Source organism: Papilio xuthus, unplaced genomic scaffold (genome assembly GCF_000836235.2).
Source record: "Papilio xuthus unplaced genomic scaffold, Pxut_1.1 DF827789.1, whole genome shotgun sequence".
NCBI lineage: Eukaryota > Metazoa > Arthropoda > Insecta > Lepidoptera > Papilionidae > Papilio > Papilio xuthus.
Genome location: NW_013530860.1, coordinates 2,086,903 through 2,108,373, shown reverse-complemented (window position 1 = coordinate 2,108,373; position 21,471 = coordinate 2,086,903). Strand labels below are relative to the sequence as shown.

The 21,471-nt window shown below is 33.7% G+C and overlaps 3 protein-coding genes across 6 annotated transcripts in view; all 3 read left to right on the top strand.

Moving 5' to 3' along the window:
* The first annotated feature begins 176 nt into the window (after positions 1–176).
* Positions 177–9,752, top strand: LOC106115485 (serine protease persephone-like). Of its 2 annotated transcripts, none has more exons than XM_013308882.1 (10): positions 177–574; positions 647–722; positions 1,006–1,103; positions 2,380–2,418; positions 3,883–3,974; positions 4,856–4,965; positions 5,575–5,718; positions 6,524–6,639; positions 7,189–7,346; positions 7,938–9,752. In XM_013308882.1, the coding sequence occupies exons 1-10, from the start codon at positions 508–510 to the stop codon at positions 8,103–8,105; spliced, it is 1,068 nt and encodes a 355-aa protein (XP_013164336.1). In that variant the 5' UTR covers positions 177–507; the 3' UTR covers positions 8,106–9,752. The 2 variants fall into 2 exon arrangements, with proteins under 2 accessions (XP_013164336.1, XP_013164337.1); XM_013308883.1 differs by having other exon boundaries at positions 202–220.
* A 384-nt stretch (positions 9,753–10,136) lies between these two features.
* Positions 10,137–15,667, top strand: LOC106115483 (serine protease persephone). The gene is made up of 11 exons (XM_013308881.1): positions 10,137–10,258; positions 11,029–11,101; positions 11,520–11,614; positions 11,982–12,008; positions 12,372–12,404; positions 12,687–12,778; positions 13,162–13,271; positions 13,717–13,860; positions 14,077–14,192; positions 14,776–14,933; positions 15,449–15,667. The coding sequence occupies exons 1-11, from the start codon at positions 10,201–10,203 to the stop codon at positions 15,623–15,625; spliced, it is 1,083 nt and encodes a 360-aa protein (XP_013164335.1). The 5' UTR covers positions 10,137–10,200; the 3' UTR covers positions 15,626–15,667.
* A 1,452-nt stretch (positions 15,668–17,119) lies between these two features.
* The window catches only part of LOC106115458 (NFX1-type zinc finger-containing protein 1-like), a 34,303-nt gene continuing 29,951 nt past the window's right edge, over positions 17,120–21,471 (top strand). For 2 of the 3 annotated variants that reach the window (XR_001227759.1, XM_013308845.1), the window contains exons 1-3: positions 17,120–17,252; positions 20,014–20,047; positions 21,371–21,451. Coding sequence is in view for 2 of the 3 variants with exons in the window: in XM_013308845.1 (XP_013164299.1) it covers positions 20,020–20,047; positions 21,371–21,451 (109 nt within the window). In the remaining variant the exon portion in view is untranslated. Of the gene's footprint in view, positions 17,253–19,898; positions 19,918–20,013; positions 20,048–21,370; positions 21,452–21,471 lie in introns of those variants that run through there. The other variant, XM_013308846.1, reaches the window with a different exon arrangement.

The window sequence follows — 21,471 nt, the reverse complement described above, 5'->3', positions numbered from 1 at the left end:
CTAATGGAATTGACATTTATAGAACCTAATCACGTTTATTAACATTTCTTTAATTTGAATTTATTATTTGTGATTTTTAGAATATTTTATCAGTCTGTGCTATTTGACTACACACTTCTCATCATTTGTCATTGTCATTGTCAATGTCACAATTCAAAACAAAATCGTATTAATGACTATGATAAATTTTCGTTTTTCGTCTTCAGTATTTAAGGATAAAGTGCGTACATAATGTATTTTAAAATAATTGTTTAGTTTGAGTGCAATTCTACTCGTCTGCAATTTTATTTTATTAGCTATAAGTTTAAATTAAAACTTATAATAAGTATATTTTACATAAACCAGTATTTAATAAAACATTAATTTTATTGTGAGGAAAGATCAAGTGAGGCAAAAGTGCAGACCGGTTTTACATCACTATTTGCAGACGAGCTAGCAGTTATTAGTCTGATTTGAACTGTGGATAACATAACATAAAAGATAAAGTAAATAGTGTGTTCTGTAAAGATGTTCAAATTATATAGTTTAGTTTTATTCAGTATAATATTTAGTTTTTGTATAGCTGCTGGTGATGGTAAGTATTTTTATTTTTTTTATTTTCGGAAAGTGATCCTATATTAATAATGTAATAATTGTGAAATTTCAGTAGGTGATAAATGTTTAACAAATGATGATGAGGATGGAATGTGCATACTGATAACAGATTGTGCTGTCGCCTTAAAGTAAGTATTTAAAGAGGAAATTTAAGGTTTAAATTTATTTTCAAATTAGACTTTTTAAAGACATATTTTTATCCTCTGTCATATCTGGCACATAATTTTTTGTTACAATCTATAAGAACAATTTTAACATAATATAAATAAGAATGCAACAGTGTAATTTCGGAAACTACTTGAATTATTACATTATGATATTAATCTTGTGTAAATGTTGTCGTATTCCTCATATGTCTTTTTGAATTTCAAGTAAATCTTTTAGCTTTAGCCAATACTTATTTTGTTACAGTGATATTCGGAATAGGAATTATCACAAATACAAGAGATGTGGGTTCAAAGATATTACAGAAATTGTATGTTGTCCACAAAAGCCTGTTGATAGATATGGTAAGTACCATTAGCATTGTTTTCTGAAGTTTCAACATGATGAAGTTCATTGTATGACTATTTTCATTATACCTAATTATTTCTTTTTCATATTTTTAATGTTTTTGTTATTATTATACATAGTAAAACCAATTTACCTTCATTTTATCTTACTAATATTATAAATGGGAATGTTTAGATGGATGGATGTTTGAATGTAACTCTATGGCTAAACAGATTTTAATGAAATTCCGCACACATGTAGAACATAGTCTGAAAGAACAGTTAGATTATTAAGTTTTGTTTTAATTCCGCATGGATGGAGTTGCGACAGCCAGTATACAATACATATGTGCCTGTATTATGTATAGACCTAAAAAGTTTTCTTACCCAGTGGGTATAAATCAAACTTAATTATGATAGCTCTTTAGCAGACCCATTTCAATATCAAAAAAGTTTCACAAGATTCTTATACTTATAATGCCATCTTCTTGCAAAGGTCCGCGATTTAGGCAACTTATACTATTTAAGATCTTTTTGTCACTTTCTATGCCATGTTCTCTGACGTAAATACCGTAAAAGCAACGCCTCTTACCGGGTCAGGCAAGCTTGTCGCATTATACATGACGTATGTTTTTTCCGGTTTTAAACTGTGTTGACAATAACCGGTAAAATCAAAGGAAATCCCTACGATGCGTATTGGAAATAAAAGATGACTTTGCCGTGTTTCCCGTTCACATGTTGTTAATTACGTGTGTTATGACGATCATACATTTGACTTAATAAAAAATTACTCTCACGCGTTGCGTCACATTTTATATAAATGCTGCAATATATCCTCTTCGTCTGTATTTTAATGCATTTGATATCCGTAGAGTTAACACCAATTGCCCAAAATATATAATGTAACTCAATTTACAATATTCTATATTTCGTGCGCTTATTGTTTTTTTTCGCAAATACGTCAATATAATAAAGCAACGTAACTTAGTTACATATGTTATCTTACTTGTTATTTATAAATGCGAATGTTCGGATGTATGGATTGATGGATCGATAGATTAGAAGGTATCTCCAGAACGGGTTCACGGATCTCGATGAAATTTTTCGTAGATTTACATCATAGTCTGAACACACGGCTATTTTTTTTTTAATTCCGCGCGGTCGGAGTCAATAAATAATAGCATTAGGTACTCTCCTTTTTAGGTGTTTCCTTTTTATTAAGCTGTAAGCTTTCGTAAAATTATATATACATATATGTAATATACAAGAAGTGATAGAGTTTTGTTTGTTTTAGGAGAAACTACTCGGAAAAATGTAAGGGTTGCAGATATAGGTAAGTACATTTATTTATTTTTCTTAACATTCTTTTCGCATTTTGATTAATTATTAAATTGTGGTTTTACATTTATCTGTATTCATATATTTCGTTTAGTTTTAAAGCTTCAATAAATAATAGAGGTAATTACAAATGTCAAATATCTCGGCGGCCTAGTCATCGCACCGCTGGGCAGTGCCTTTCTCCTGCATCCCGTTATGCCTCGCTACACAAAAAATTGGGTTCAGCGCAACGAGTCCCGCGAAGTTATTTGCATGCGGGTTTTTACCAACAGAATTCCGTCATACAATTTTTTAAAGTACCTACATATGAGAATATGGTGTTCACACTTTTTCCTTCTGCCTAAAAATATTACAATATTAATTGATTTTTAAGAATACTATTGATATTTAATTCAAGATCATTATATTCAAAACTAGCTTCCATAACCTTTTGTGTATTTTACGCTTAAAATTAAATCTTGAACAGCTTTGCTTGCTTCGAAAACTCGAAAAACATGTTATAGTCCGCTTTGTTATTTTTTAAAGCGTTTATTCCAAAACGCTAAGCTATGCACGACCGGTTGAAAAATTTATTACCTACAATATTTCTTAAGTATTTGATCAAGTATTGTATCAGAATTACCCAAAAATTGTATTACATTTTTGCGTCTAATATCCAATAAATTTTAAATTATCATCAATATCTCAAACGTCAGACACAAGATTTGTTACTTAGTGGAACAAGTTATGGCATTACTGCTTCCTGCAAAGTATGACGTGGGTGATTTCAAGCGTAGAGTTAATAGGCACTTCGTAAATCATCTATCATCTTTCGAGCATATGTCCACTTAACGTTTGTTTTTTCTGGGGTGATCGAGGTCAAGCACTAGTTTATTCATAACAAAAAAGTTGTGTATTACAGTTTTGTTTGTATTGGCCCGTCTATTTATACGTAAACCCGTCTATTAATAAAGTAAAGCATAGATATCTAGCCAGTATACTTCATATGTAAGTCGAACTAAGTTATGACAGCTCACTAACGCCCTCCCTTCAATGTCCAAAAAGTGTCACAAGATACTTTTGATATTGCCGATGTCATTTCATGTTTATTCTTTTATGACATTTCTATGCTCGTGGAGGTTATCAGGTCTGACAGGTTGATTTTTTATTGTCTGTTGCCAATCTCATCTACATAAGTATGGCCAGATAGACCTATCGGTACTGACTTTTGATAGGTTTCAACATAAATATCTTAGATTCAATGCAAACTTCAACACCTTATCGTATTTTATCCGTTTTCTCTTTAATTTGTAGGTTATATTCTAAATGTATTACCATGTAATATTACGTTATCACCCTGAATTAAGGTTACGCCGGTATTCAATTGTTCTAAAGTATCGAATCGAAGATAAAATAATAGTGTTAATAGTCTAACATAAAAGCGTTAAGTGTAATTTAGTTAATTTTTTTTTTACTACAGAATGCAAGAAAATAACAGATGTTGTCATCCCACCATTGGATTTGCATATCATTGGAGGGGATGCGGCATCAGTAGGGGAATTCCCTCATATGGTAAGTTTTAAATTTTTTCATAATTTTTTTGGTCAGTTGGTCGTTTATTTATTTTTAGTTAGTTTAGTTATTAATTTAATTAAAAACATACGACAAAATTAATTTGGCTATTTTAAACATTATTAATTAGAATTCTTTGGCGCGAATAGCGCGCTTTCATTACAAAGTCAAGTGTCAGAATTAATTGTGAAGGGACATAAACGTCGACTTTTAGTAAGGCCAGTGTACCGTCGGTACACCGGCACAGTGTCCGGTTTTCTTCCTAACACTATCTAAGAAAACAATACTTTTAGAAGAAAAACATTATATTATTTTAACAAAACTAGTAGTTTTGAAACTAATTTAAAGTATCTAATAGATATGTAATAATAAATAGGCTTGGCTTATTTCAATATAAAATAAAAACGTCTTTATTATACTCATAACGGAAAATATCTCTACGAAGTAAACGATCGCATAAATCTCTAAATTTATCCATGACATATTCCTCTTGTTACTCTACATATGTTTATCTTAAAATATTCACTAAAGCAAATGCGGTTTGTAATTCTTGGTAAAGTTTTGTCATATATTATTATAACGTTTATGAAACATAATATTATTAGGTGTTACTATAAAACCAAGATTATTGAAATGTCAAAGGTTATCCTAGTGTTGGAAAATGTATTTCGAACTTATTTATATAAACGTAGAGTGCAGTGTAAATTACATAATGATACTGTAATATCATAGGTATGAGATTCGTAGGGACGTATTAGCGATTTAAAAACTAAGTGACGAAAAAAAACATGATTAGTATGTAATACGGATGTAATGTTGCTTATACTAGAAGTGGCATCTTACTATAAATATATTCAATAAAATTGCAATGTCAATTCCAGGTTGCGTTGGGCTACCCTGAAGGCGATGGGTACAACTTCATGTGTGGTGCGACATTGTTATCAGATTCATTTGTGTTGACTGCAGCTCACTGCGTAGATACCATAGACCAGTAAGTATATACATTGTGGTGCATAACACGCTTACTGCCGCCGAATCACCTACCGAGTCGAATGTATATATGCGAGAAAATATTGTAAATATTGCGACACGTAATGTGTTAACGTTAACAAATGCTAGCGTAACCCAGGACACAAACACGAGAACTCGGTATAGTTTTGTTCAAATGTTTTGGCAGCTCAAGGTCATCGGCACATCGCGCAGCACCCTCCCCGCATCCCGCAAGACCCCGCTCTACCTTAAATTGTGTACTTGTGTATAAGGAAAATAGGTGTTAATATAAGATAACGTCACGTCTTTTGCGTCACGAGTCATGGCATACAAATTTAATTGCCAAAGTGCCCCATTTAACATCAAAAATACTGAACCAGAAGATTTTACTAAAATAAAATTCTACTTTACTAAAATCCACAGCGATATCATTGACTAGCTGTCGCCCGCGATTCTGTCCGCGCGGATTTAAAAAACCTTAATTAGAAGCCTTTCTTGTTCTTCATAGAAATCCGTTTAGCGGTTCTGGAGATACCTTCAAACAAACATCCATCTAAACATTTGTTTATATATTAGTAAGATAGTAAGATTTAAAACTTGTTTTTTCCAGAATAAAACCTGCAATAGCAAGGCTTGGTGTTGTTGAACTGGGCAATGCTGCTCGGAACAACGAGACAGATGTCGACATCGCGGAGATTATTGTGCATCCCAATTACACCAGGCGGTTCAAATACCACGATCTATCACTCATAAGGTAAGCTCCGTTTTGTTCACACAAACACACACACACATATACACACATGCATACAAATTGGTTCACTTAATTTTTTTTTTAAAATAATGGTGTACTTTTGCTTTTTTTATTTACGATTACTATTGCTTAGTCCTTTACATTTTAAAAATTTTATTCAACTTATAAAAAAATTACAAATGTACTTTAACATAGTAAGGGAAGTCATTGGCTCCTTTAATAAAGAGGCAAGTTTATATTATAATGAATGAGATCTGTTAACTGTACAATAAAGTTTTATTATTATTAAAACAAAATGGTAGACACGTTTTACCGTTAAATTAATATAAATTATATGACAACTAATACTTAAACTTTGGTCATTTCACTTTGATTCTACTGTCACAAAATACATTAGTATACCAGTCTTTTGGTCGGCAAAAACTCTGAATGATAAGTTTTTTTGCATTGCCCACACGTCATTAAGTGCCTTCAAAAGGTACTTGACCGCTGCCAGACATTTTATTAGTAACTTTTTCCCGCGACTCCGTTTAAAAGAAAATATTTTAGCTTATGTGTTCTTCCAGGCTATTTTCTACGTCTATGTCCAATTTCCGCGAAATTCTTTTAGCCGTTCTGGAGATATCTTCTCACATACATCCATCCATCTAAAGTTTCGAATTTATAATATTAGTATGATTTTGTGTTTGACCAGTAGATAGTGACGAAATGCAATATATGAAAAAAAGGTGTATATAAATGAAATATTTTTATGAACTCCGACAAAAGTATATACATATTTGTTTATAACGTTCGATTTTGTTTGTAGGTTATCGAAACGTGTGGAATTCTCGAGCATACTGAGCCCGGCTTGCCTGTACACCAGCCAGCAGGACCCCACCGTGCCTCTCACCATCACCGGCTGGGGCAAAACCAGCACCACGAGTCAGTTTACAAATCAATTTTTTTTTGTCTTCCTAATTAATGTGACATTCGTCAAACGTTTTCATTATGAACAAACCGAGTCGCAAACATATTTGACAAACAGACACTCTTAACATCTCATGTATAAAATTCTCGGCTTCACAAATTTTTATGACATTTGCATATTTAGTAGGTCTAGTAGGAGAATCGGCTATTATCTATTTTTTAATCCCGTACATCTGAAGTCGCTGGCGGCAGCTAGTTAAATTTTAAAAACATTACTCTGTGCATGGACACTATATTCTTTTTGCATTCAATACTCTATACTGTTAGCAAAGAAAATCCGACACTATGCCGGTGTACTGGCGCAACACTAGCCTTACTAAAATGTGGGTTTATGTCCCCTCACTAATCATTTCACTTGACTTGCTAATGAAAGCGCGCCATTCGCGACAAAGGATTCTAATTAATAATGTCTAAAAATATAATACATAAACATGTTTATAACACTACTTATAAATAAGAATCGAATAATCTTTATGATGGTTAGTTTCAATGATAAAATTGCAGGAAACGTCCGCAGCAACATGTTGTTAAAAGCGAAGGTTACAATCGTTGTAAGGGAAAAATGCAATGAAGACTATTCAATGTGGCGAAAATTGCCCAACGGCATCGCTGAAGAGCAGCTGTGTGCTGGCGACCCGCAGGGACTCCGCGACACCTGCCAGGTACACTAGTATCATCATCAGACTTTGTCCACTGCTGGCCTACCTTCCCCAATGTCTTCAACAGAATGCGGTCTCATCTTCCGCATCCAAGACTTTCCGCCATCCGCACTAACCATTGGTTTCTGAGACCAAAATTTTACCTCTTACTAATGCAAATGTTTAGATGAATAGATTTTTGTTTGAAGGTATATCCAAAACAGCTGAACGGATCTCGATTAAATTTGGCAGACATATAGAACATAGTCTGCAAGAACAAATAGGCTGCTTATTATATATTTTTTAATACCGTGCAGAAGAAGTCGCGGGCGACCGCTATCTGTATAAAACATATCGTTATCCCTGTCATTATCTTTGACAAAACAAATATAACAATAAATTACAAACAGAGAATTTAGTCTCAGAAACTCACGGTTAGTCATCTAAAATTGTATACTGTTGTAAAACTTATCTAGTCTAGTAAGAGAGGCAGTTATCTCGTTTGGTATGTCAGATAATATGCAGAATTTTTAAAGTAATCTATTGTTAGGGAATTTATGTCTTAATTGAAAACATTTTATGGTTATATAAGATGTTTGTTGGCTATGTTATCAGGGTGACTCCGGTGGGCCGCTGCAAGCGCTGACCGAGGCGGACGGGCATTATCGCGTTGTGGGTGTGACGTCATTCGGTCGCGGCTGCGGCTCCCCCGTGCCCGGCGTCTACACGCGACTCTCGCTCTACCTCGACTGGATAGAGAGCGTCGTGTGGCCACAAAACTAATGCCAACATAACATAGACTGCACTCACTGATACCAACATGACACAAAGAGTCGTCACTGATACAATTAATCCACACAACATGAAAAGTCGTCACTAATACCAACATAACACGAAGTATACTAATACCAACATGACATGGACGACTTTCGGAAAAGGATAGGAAATTTTGGCACACCCTTAAAAGTTGCAAGCGCTCTGTCAGTGTCACAAAACTGTCATAAGATGCTTCTGGGATTATACATTATGTATACAATATGATGTTATGTTGGTATTAGACTTTACACTCTGACTTACCAGTGAGATGTAATAATCTGTTCTCGATAGATAGAAAATAATATCAAATTAAGTTAATTTATATAATTTTTTCTGATTTATCGTTAAAGTAGCGTTATAAGAATAATACAAAATTAACAAAACTGTTTATATGTAAATGTAACACTAGTTATGACAAATATGTGAATTAGCCCAATTTTGTCACACGAATATGTATTCTTTATACAATGTTAATATGATACGTAGTAAGAAAATCTTAAAAGTCGAATTTATATCAAAAAGTTTCACTGAGAACAAATATATTTTATGATTTGACAGATTTTTTGACAGAACTAATTAGTGTTGCCAACATTTCATATCAGAGTAAAACAAGACTTTGTAGCCCGTCACTAGTTTTTAAGTGTGAACGACTCTTTCTGTGGTTATTTAGCATTTATAGCTGTAGTGTCTATAGAAAATCTTCTAATTTTATAACAAAGTTGTCCGAAAAAGTTATTATTTAAAAAAAAACTCCCACGGCGTCTCGGAAACTCGTCCTGTGCCAATAATTTATGTTTATAGTCAAACAAGAATACCTTAGGCGATAAGAAGTGCTGCTGTCGGGTTTAATTCTGTCAAAAAATATGTAAAACCTACATGGCCATAGAAAATTGTAAAAAAAACTTAGCTACAGTATGAAACGGATCTTACGAAAGTAATTTTACGGGTGATAGTGAGCTATCGTAATTTAGTTTCACTTATGCCCACCAGGACAAATATCCTTGACAATTTATACATTTATCCGAAATTCTTACGGTAAAGGAAATCATCGTGGTTTAACCTGCACATATCTGCAAAGAAATTCAATGATATATGTGAAGTCGACCCGTACTAGGCCAGCGTTGTAATTATAATATGCGCGGGAAAACCAAAAGTAAGAAAAAAATCTAATGATAAAATCCTTTTTTTTTTAATAATTGTGCCATTTTGCTTATCACTCTATATTCATAATAAGAATACATAAATTTACGCGCTTTTAATGAATTTACCACAACGACCATACAAAATTAGTGAAATTTTTACTTTTGACTCCGCAGAATGTTATTTCTTTCGCACAAAGCACTAAAAGCCATATATTGTAGGTTGTGTGACAGAGACAACGCTCTACGAAGTTCAATTCATACTCCTCCCAAAATTGGAAATTTATTACTACGGTACGTGATATATATTTGTAAAGTTTAACTAATAGTATATGTTTAATATTAATATAATAAATGTTTTTATAAGTTTTATAAAAAAAAATTACCACATTTATTTACCATCAACTGACGTAGAGAGAAATACTCACCATAGTTTTTCTTAGTGGCACTAAAAAAAAAAATATATGTTTGATGATCAGGTTTTTCATTACCATATCAAACCCACCTTCCCAGTCCTTCGAGTTTTTTTTTAGTGTCGCCCAAATATACTGGAAAATCAATCGTCATAAGATGTAACGTCCAATTTGAGAAACTGGTATAAATTACAATTAATGTACAGTGTTGTAAATTATTTCATCATATCAATTGGTATAACTGGACGATATGAAGACACAAAATAACCAGGAAAAACCCCGAAGGAATTGCGAATATATACGCAACGTTTTTTCCCGTTTTGGTATTAAAAGATAAGAGACGCGTATACATGCAAAAGCATTGCCTTCGCAACAGACAAATCGTGCAGATGATGTACTAAATGGTCGTTTATTATTTAATCTATAATGTTAATAAAATAACTCTAAAAGTATTTTTTGTTCGAACAACTAGTGCGCGTGTATGTTCGCGAACTTGAAGTGACAATTAAAATGTTATACAAATTATTAATTTTCAGTTTAATTTTAAAATTAAATAATGCTGACGATGGTGAGTTTTAGTTTATTTTATGTTTTTTATTAAGTACAAAAAACCAACATTATGTTACGAATATATCGTTATTAAAATGTATTTCTTTTGTTTTGTATAAATAATAATTTAAATTAATATGTAAATTATTTATACCTTTATATAGTTTTCTCGGATTTGTATTTTTTCTGACCTTGTTTTGTTCATACAGAGATGAACATGCACGTAATCAAATTGATAACATAACCTTAAAGTTTATCGACGTTACTTATTAATATTCTCTCGTCTGATATTTGTATTAAAATAAAACATAAACAATTAAATTAAGAACCCTAAAAATGGTATCAAATATCCTTAAATAATAAACCTAATACTCTAGACTCTATTTCAAAGCAAATCCTATTTGTCTAAAACGAAATAAGTAGTGGTCACTAAGGGGCCTCTTTAGTAACGGGTCTCCTTTTGTAACTACAGATGTCCCTTAATAAATACGGATCACCAGGCTTCCCTTAGTAACAATAAGCCACCCTTAGGCCCTACTGGGGTACTGAGATAGCCCCTTAGTAACTATGGGCCTACCTCAGTAACTAAGGGTCTTCTTTATTAAGTGCATAATGAGTGTCGCAGTTCTTGCCAATGAAAATTTATAGTGTACCTACACTATTATTATGCATTATTTTCATAAACGACATATAAGATGGAAGATTCATACTGAGGAAGGCCCATCTTCAGCTGATTTAAGTTTTAAACTGGTCATACATTTATATTATATTTAACATATAATTTTCCAGTTGGCGACCCGTGTACAGTCAATGATCAACAAGGAAGCTGTATGTTAATAACTAATTGTGTCGCTGCCTTAAGGTTAGTTAGCGAGCGTCTACGAAATTAAAGTGTTTTAGTAATGAAAACAATTTTGTACACCGTATCAGTTCCATCTAAAAAATTAAAAAAACAGCATATGAGTGATATGTACCAAAGCACAAAGGTCAACATTTTATAAAAAAAACAGTTTTGTATCTAGAATAAAGAGCGAAAGTTTTTCTGGACAGTATTTTAGTATTACCTGAACATACATTAATTCTTATCTATAACTAGCTGTCGCCCGCGACTCCGTTCGCGCGGTGTTAAACAATTCGTAGCCTATGTGCTCTTCCAAACTATGTTCTACAAATATGCAAAATTTCATCGAGATCCGTACAGCCGAAGATACCTCCAAACAAACATCGATTCATCCATCTAAACATTTATAATATTAATAAGATAATGTAAATATTTTTAGAGACATCCGAGTATCTCAACGTCATCACCTGCCGAGATGCGGCTTCAAGAATGATGCAGAAATCGTTTGTTGTCCTTTTGAACCAGCTAAAAACAGTAAGTTTGTACTTAAGACTATTCCCGTGAGTTTCTGACACTAAAATCTCCGTTTAAAACGTATACTAACAAGGGTGATAGGTTTTAGACAGAGATTTTGGTGTCAGAAACCTACGGTTACAAATCTAAGTACAAGTGTGTCTTTCGTGCGTATACCGACGCATTCTCATTCAATCTATAGCTATAGTACTGACAATATACTTTTTTTTACACCAAAAATGAGATTGGATTGTATGAAATTCAAATATGCCGTCAAAAACCTCTTTAGGGAACATTTGCAAGGATATGATCCCACTTATTTATATGTAAAATATTGTTAACTTCCACACATATTTTTAATACTAAGAAATAAATTTGATTTTTTCAGATATCCCGAAAACATTTTCTTCAAGAAGTGAGTAAACCCCTTTTTAAGAGTAAAAGCAAAGCAACTTCTGTCCACATACATTACGATTGTGGATTACAGATTTGTTTCCTTCCTTTAATCGACAGAGGGGACGAACGCTAAGAGTCCCCTCCTCAGTCACCTTTCTATGCGCCTCTTCTTAAATCCCATAAGAAGAAAAAACTAAAAAGGACTAAATTTAGGCCGCCGACACGCAACACTAGACTGGAAATGCTTCCACTTCACGCCCGTCTACTGTGTGGTCTTGGTGTTTTCCTTGTCGAGACGAGCTTAAAAAATTAATTAAATGTGCTATCATTCGTGAATACAAATGTCATGCTTATTTCACAAGCTGCATATTTTTGTTTTCAGTTGGTGTTAAAAAATTAAGACCCGCTGAACAAGGTAAGTGTTACTTACCATGAGTTTCTGAGACCAAAATCTCTGATTAAAAATATTGATATCTCAAACATGTCAAAAAGAATGACAGGGATGACGGAACGGTTATTCTTATACTTTTAGTACTTGATAAAATGCCTTTCAAATCAGTAAACGGTACAGTTACGTAGACAATAAATAAGCACAAATTTTAAAGATGCCACACGTGTCTGAAAGTAATAACTCAATACTTTTAAAACCTTCGTCTATTGCTTATTAACAGGTTACATTTTATACAATTCATTTCAGCTTGTAAAAAAATAGCTAAAACCTACAACCCACCTTCTGGAATGTACATTATCGGCGGCGTAACTGCAGAGGCAGGAGAATTTCCGAATATGGTAAATATTTTTAGGAGGTATTTTTGTCTGTAAGAAATATAAACTAAAAAAAACTACTGGACAGATTTCAAAAATACTTTCAGATTAAAGGTACATTAACACCGAGTAACATAGGATGTATTTATTACTATTTTAAATTCTGAGAGGACGAAGCCGCGTGTAAAAGCTAGTTGGCTATAGAAGTTACATACTATTATACATTATGCCAGTTGCGAAATGGTGGAACTGGCCTGAAAAGTAAAACGCTATCCCAGTTATCGGTCAAGTTGGCTTACTGGCTTCAGTGGGTGTCTACAATAGGCCAGTTGTATGTCTGGCCTGATGGAAACGGGGCATTAATGTATAAAGTTTTTTTTTAACTAAAAATGTCGCGTCTCTTCCAGGTGGCGTTAGGGTACCTTATTTCGGGGGAGTATTCCTTCTTTTGCGGTGGTTCTTTGATAACAACTCAATATGTATTGACGGCAGTTCATTGCGTTCACACTATAGAGCGGTGAGCATTATATCTCTCTTTATTAACCGAGTTCAAAAAGGAGGAGGCTCTCAATTCGTCTGTATATTTTTTTTTACAACTAGGCCCCTGGTGGTCCGATATTCATAATTTTTTTGTATATGAAGGCGTAGTACCATAATCTTACTATCTTACTAATTGTTATAAATGCAAATGTTTACATAGATGGATGTGGATGTTTGTTTGAAGGAATCTCCAGAACGGTTGCATGGATCTCGCTGTAATAATAATTAAAGTAAATAAACTAATTAGGTTTTTTAATTTCGCGCTGACGGATCGCGGGCGATAGCAGGTCAGACATAAATTACATCAAAAATCTCACTAATTTTGTCATGTACTGTGTATTTTCGTTGAGTATTTAGTGTATCGCAATGACGTCATCAATGCCAGTCATGTTATTGTTGCGGAATAATAAATCCGGTTTCAGGGTAGAACCAACTATGGTGCGAGTTGGAATTCTGAATATAACTGGCTCCAAGTGGAACGATGACACGGATTATGAAGTAGACATAGTTCATGTACATCCAGAATACAAGAGATCCAGAAAGTATCATGACTTGGCATTACTCAGGTATCTACGATTCTGTGTTAGACCCTTTTTCCACTAGCGCGACTATTTATATGAGCAATCTCTTCCATTGGTGCAGCTGCGATCTTAAAATAAACAATCGTGCGCTTATTCGCTTTATTGTCCCAAATATTATCAAATTTAATTTTTTGCCTAATCTTTGAAATTACAGACAATTAAATGACTGTAATTTTGTAAGATAATACGCGATTTGTTTAGATTGGTGACTCCGATCCGTACTTCGCGCAACGCATTCCCAGCCTGCCTGTACACATCCGAGACAGAACCCACCATTTCACTATACATTACCGGCTGGGGAAAAACGGATGTAACAAGTAAGTATTTTGTATACATTTTTTCATTTTAATTGTAATTTTTATCTTACTGATAAGAACTGGATTGTCCGGTCCTGAAGAACGAACTCCGTAATAGAGAAACTTAGGTTAGAGAAAAAATATTTAACTTGGTCCGAATGTATCAAGTTTATTCCACTGTGGGCAGTGAGTTTTTATCATACTAATAATTTATTATAAATGCGAATGTTTAGATGGATGGATGGATGTTTGTTTGAATGTATCTCCAGAACGGCTGCAAGGGTCTCTCAAATTTGATTTAGATGTAGAACACAGTCTGGAACAACACATAGCGAATTATTTCGTTTTATTCCGCGCGAACGGAGTCGCGGGCGACAGCTATACATATTTGTTATGTTCAATAGTGTCAAAAGAAATATGGAAACTGCGTACTGTTGCCTGCTTTAGGGAAAGCCTATTGTCCAGCAGTAGACTTTAGGCTGGTGATAGTTATGAACTTAACAAATTTGCAAAACTCTCGATCGATTTGAAAGTGTTGACAAACTAATAAAAAGAGTAATTTGCTAGACATTCTTAGTGTTATATTTCTTTTTATTTAATTTAGAGGCAGGCACGAGCAAGGTTTTACTAAAAGCTATGCTACAAATAGTGCCTCGTGAAAGTTGCAATGCTATGTACACAACGTCACGGAAATTGCCTAATGGCATCTTGGACGGTCAGATATGTGCTGGAGACCCGAATGGCGTCATGGACACTTGTCAGGTAAATGTGAATATTTCATCCGGCTACTAAAATGTTTTAAAAAAAATCTATTTTGTAAATTACTGACACTGGGTTTGCGAGACCAAAATTCCTGTTATAATTTTTATATTGTTATCTCTGTTTCTTTCAATGAAAAACTGGAATAAAGATATGTTTTATACAAAGATTTTAGTCTCAGAAACCAACGGTAAACAATTAAGATATCAAGTGACAGTGACAATCTTTCTTCTTACTAATGTTATAAATGCCAATGTTTAGATGGATAGATATCGATCCATCCGTATGGATGTTATTTTGGAGGTATCTCCAGAACGGGTAAACGGATTTCCATGACAGTTGGCATACATATAGAACATATCCTGGAAGAAAACAATGGCTACATATCATGTATTTTTTAATTCCGTACGGATGGAGTCGCGGGCGACAGCTAGTTTTTATATTAAACAAAAATCTCAATTCCATTTGTAAAATCTCCGCAATATACAATTATTCTCACAAAGTTATGCAATATTCAGGGTGATTCTGGCGGCCCTCTACAAGGATTCACAAGTAAGGATGGCCATTTGCGTATCGTTGGTGTAACTTCATTTGGCAGCGGATGTGGCTCCGTTGTGCCCGGCGTATATACCAGAATCTACAAGTACCTAGACTGGATTGAGAGCCTCGTTTGGCCATCGGACTTAGCAGAATAAACAGTACTGCTATACTACGCTGTAATAAAAAATATCTAAGCATTCTTCGTTTTATTTAACCTTAATAACTTTTTTGGAATGGGTTTAAATGTTTGCAGTTGGTATTCATGTAAGATGCTTTTTCAAATCCGACTTATAGTGCGACATGCTTATCTGGAACGGTAAGAAAGATGCTGTTATGGCGGGTAGACCTGTCAAAAACATGCAAAATAGACACAGGTGTAAATTACATAAAACAAAAAACACGACAAGACAGCTACATTAATATTAGTATCAATTGGGACCCTTTTTGAGCATTGTCAGGAGGGCGCTAGTGAGCTATCATAAATAGATTGACTCATACTCAGCGGGTCAGATAATTTTATCGGCTTATATACCAAAGAGTATATAAAATGTTATATACATATTTGTCGGTCTCATAAATAGCCGGTCTATGTCTAACGTTGTAAAAGTAGTCAGCGACAGAATAACAAAAACAAGTTACATGGATAATGTCAATTCGTTATTATTGCTGGGATAATTTTGCAATGTAGCCGAAAACTCCGCATTGTGCTTGGTTTTTATTTAAAATTCGTATATTTCTAATTGTAACACCGGTTCTTTTACCGACTGTTCTATGTAAAAAAGTCGGTAGAATATTATATTAAAATAGCTACATAGCTATTCTAATATACATATTCGCTATGTAGCTATTTTAATATATGTATATGTAGCTATTTTAATATAATATTACTGAGAGAACTATGCGTAGAATTATATTACGTTTAATTTAAAATGATAGTAGCAAAAATATTAAACACTAATTTTAAAAATCGGTTCAATACGCATATTATTTAAAATAACTTCAAACATCTCACCATTTTATATACTCTTTGCTTCTCACTATTATATACTCTTTGACCTCACACGTCATTTATTCGTCATCAAATAACATGCCATAGACTATGGAATTTTTCAACCAACACCTCTGTAATGGTTGTATTTTGATACACAATTTTAGGTTATTCCCGGTTACAATTCTCAGTGCTGTCATAAGATACGACTTTTTTTTTCCCCAAATTTTGGTTAATCATCGCATATAATTATATTATTTTAATTCTAAAAACTCGAAATGTAGTTTTGATTTATTCTTTCCTGTTGAATTTTACGATCAAATATCTAAAGCTAAAAGACATTTCTTTTTCACAGGTGACAAAATTATACTAGTTTTAAGCAAATTAATAACGATGAAAGCACTTATTACTAACGCAATAGAAAATTAAAGCAAAATAGTATTACACGATGACGTTTTAAAGTTTAAGCCAGTACAAAACATTAAGCTGGTGTCAAAATATTATATCAAGAATTTTATTTTTGACGTGGGGTAAAATAAATAAAGGCTGATAGGTAAATAATATCTTTTAATTTGACTATATTTAAAAGTATCACGATAACTTCCATCATGATGGTGGGGAAAATTGAATGTTATTATTAAAACACTAGAACAACCTTTGTTCCAAAGTACGTAGAAGCTAAATATGTTGACGATAGCATTCGAGTGTAGAAGTTATTCGAGTAGGTCGAGTTAAATGTTTTTGTCACATATTAAGAAAAAGGAGAATTACATTGGATAAGTGGGCACCAACTGGTAAAGTATTATTTCCATTTTTAGAAGAGTTTTAAATAATATTAATATTTTGCCTTTCTGGCTATAATTTTATAGTAGTGCACTTAGTGAAGGTACAATAGTCTTATGCTACGATGATTTTTCGTTATTTAACTGCTTGACTTTCGTAATTTAGTAGGCAAATTATTGCTTTATTATTATTGACAGCAAAAGATAATCCAAAAAAAATATTTTGAATTCGTTCTTGCATCCTTTGACATCTCATTTAAAGTAACTTTAATTATGTTTAGAAGTATAAACTGTTTTTAGAAGAATTTTGGACTAGGACAAGCCTTTGAACTTTTTCCGATATTATGTATGTAAGTGGCTATTTATATTTTAAGAGTGGTAGAACCCGCTTTAAAATCTTCGCACGAATTAGCCAGGTTCGCCCGGTGTAATACCACCACCACACAGAAAACAGGCGTGAAGTGGAAGAAATTCCGCGTTTCGTCTGATGAGTGTGCGTCCCGGAGGCCTAATTTAGTCCTCTTTCCCTTCCCACCCTTTTCTTATAAGGGAAGGATGGGAAGTGGACTTTCCGGATGAGAGGATGCATGGAAAAGGAAAATATTTTCTTTCTGTGCATCCTCTCCTCCGTCGATTAAAGGTAGGCAACGCATATGCAATTGCGTATGTCTATGGGCAACGGTCACTTCGCTACTTCAGCGATTTCAGGTGGCCGCTCGTTCGTTTGCCACCTTATGATATAAAAAAAAATGTAGATGCACTAAATTAAAGTGAAAGCTCAAAAGAAGCACTGAGTCTGTATCACAATGAAGACTTGCTTTAAAAATACAATATTTAATACCACTGAAATGACAAATACATTTGTTAATCAACCCATAGCACAAAAAGTTACGTGTTTTAGAGATGCAACTCTTTATTCTAAGAAGAAGAAGCCCAAGCTCTACAGCCCATAGTGGGCCTTGGCTTGGTCCAGCAATCTTTTCCACTTCAGTCTGTCCCAACTCTTTGTTACATGGGTCAAAATGTGCTGGATAGGAAGAAATTTAAATATAACAAATTTCTTTTACATATAAATTAGATAACAATGGAAGGACACTCTTCCATTATATAACCTTATTTGTAAAGGTCAAAAATTAGAAGAGCGGTTCTGAAACTTTCTTGACTACTGAACCATTTTAAGAAGCATGATGAAATCCTAGATTGTAGGTATGATTATGCTAGGTCTCTATGCACTGAAAAAATAAGACACCAATTTATTTCTAATTCTTTTATTTGGCCTGATTTAGTTCATATCTAACTTTTTATTATATATACATAATACCAAACTTTTGATAGATCCTCTGACACTTTAAAAGTCTTATAATATTGACCACAATTAATGGTTTTATTACTATATTACAATCAGTATTTATTTTTATTGTCCCCAAGAAGGCTTTGCGGAGCTCTAAGGCTCTACCGATTATATTTGGAGCAAACACTGCCGTAGAAAATACTCTTTGAAATTGTCTAAATAACATTCTCAGGACTGTCACCATTATGTGGACATTTAATTGCTATCTGATTGATTTATTGCATCTTACCAATGTGAAAAGAATAAATTAAACTTCCATTTTACAGTAAGACTATACTTTATTTAATAATAAAACTTAAAAATAAGAATACTATTTTTTGTTTATTATAAGGTGGCAAACGAGCAAGCGGCCACCTGAATTCGCTAAAATAGCAAAGTGACCGTTGCCTATAGACATATGCAATTGCATATGCATTGCCTACCTTTAATAGACGGAGGAGAGGATGCACAGAAAGAAAACATTTTCCCTTTCCATGCATCCTCTCATCCGGAAAGTCCATTTCCACTTCCCATCGTTTGCTTATAAGAAAAACGGTGAGAAGAGAAAGAGGACTAAATTTGGCCTCCGGGACGCACACTCATCAGACGAAAGGCGGAATTGCTTCCACTTGACGCCTGTCTTGTGTGTGGTTGTGGTATTTCACCGGGCGAGCCGGACCAATTCGTGCGAAGATGTTAAAGCGGGCTCTACCACTGTTAAAAACTTTTTATTTAATAAACTATAATAAAACACAGCTTTATTATGGAAGTTTTTAACTTAGATCAAATTAAACACGATAAAAAACTATAACTATTACAGATAGTATGTATATGTATTAATTAGTTTAATACAGAAAGCTTATTAATTATAGTAATTTATGTTTATTGTTTAAATAAACAAAAAGATTACCGAAAACTAAGTTAAAATTGAAACTATTTAAACAAACGTCAGCGACACTAAATAGTCTGTCAGTGTCAGTCAAAGAGTATGATAAGTATACTATAGTCAGTTACTAGCTAAAGAGTATTTAAATGTTAAAAAGCAATCATAAAAGAGAAGATGAGCAAAACAATTATCAACATATATAAAACTTTTATGTAAACTTGGTAAAAATATCTTTAGTTATTTAAGATTGATTAGTATGGTAATGGACGCCTATGAAGTATGGAATTCATTTTGTATGAGTTTTAACGTTGTGTTCAATTCTATAGTCTACTTACTATACTCTTTGCCGTACGTGCATAAGGAACAATTATATGACCTAAAGGTCTATGTTACCAGGTCATAAAATTAAAAAAATAAGGAACAATTATGAACAATCTAATATCGGTCTTACTGTAATATAGGTATTTTATGAATTAACGATAGTAATTTGAAGCACTCCAAAATAATAATAAACAGTTCTTAATTATTGCTTTTGACAAAACTAATTTTGTTTTCAGATAAAAATGGACGAGGACGAAATCAACAATGCACGTAAGAATCTTTATAGTTTCACTTTAACTATTGAAGATGAATAGATAATGAAAGACAACATTAGACTATACGACTATAAAACTATTATACTCAACCTGTAGTAATTTCGCCTAAAATTAAAGTAAGAACATGTGGTCTTTTGTTGAAGAACCAACTGAAAAATAAATAAATAATTAATTTAAACTAAACACATTTCCCCTATAAGACAAAACGTCACAAAAAAATGGGTATCCAGAATTATTTTTGAATACAGTCAAAGTACGGACAGTTTAAGCCAGGACGGAGAAGTCGACGCACGTCATAGGGCCTGCAGTCTACAACCGGCTGCGGGACCCGTCACAGCGGCACCCAGCCTCACATCATTCAAAAATAGATTGAAATCAGTGCTTGTCGAGATGGCTCTGTATCTTATTTTGTTTTAAATTTTTCAGTTCTTGCAAATCGCTCTTCGACTTATAATTTAAACATTACCAATAAATATTGTATTGTATTGGAAACTACATTAAAGCTTAAATATTTTGGATTAGACATGAAATTAGTGCATCTCTTCACCATATCGATTAATTGAATTAATGGCACATTTGGAAAACCTCTTCATATGGCAAATTGTAACGTATTCGAAACTGGCCCAGTCCTACGCTAGGTCTTTTGAAACTCATCGTGATATCGCTGCTACGCAGTCGTGATTTTCTAGCTTTCTTCCATGATAATAGGACAGGAACCACGGTTCCATTATTAGTTCGTCCATTTCACATGTTACCATCCGTCTGGCTATCCGATGAGCTGAAGTCAATTTGGCTTAGTTGACGGCATTCTTGTAGTCTGATTAGCTACTGTTGTTATTCTTATTAGAGTCTAACCTTTTGTAGTTTTTCACACTCCTGTTGAACTTGACCGCCTAGCAAAGCCATATTTCTAAAAGATGTGCTGGCTTTGAATAGGTCATTTTTCTACGAACACATTACCTGCTTTCTGCAGTTATAGTTTAAGATTCGGCAAACCCTGGGCACAGCAGTCTGACTTAGAAAGAACCGACCGTCGTTAATTCTAAACAGTAACGGTTTTAGCTCTACTAGCACCCTGGGTACCTTTTTTCACTATGCTTTTGAAATCATGTTAGAAGAATGATATTCAATTGTGTGATTTCCAAATCTGAAAGGCCCATTACTTCTGTCCAGCACTCTGGGCGGTTGCCCAATCACGACCTATCTTCCCGCCGACTCTGATTCTGTCATTGTTCAGATGGACAACCGCATGACTGACTACTACAATAGTTATGTACCATTTAAGTTTGATTAATAGAATAATTATTCTTATCATTAGGACCTTCGACATCTTCGGATTCAGTCCCCATACGCGTAAAAGGCCAACCTTCATATAGACGGCAAAGAAGACTCGGGCAAGGTAAATGTAAATTTACTTTT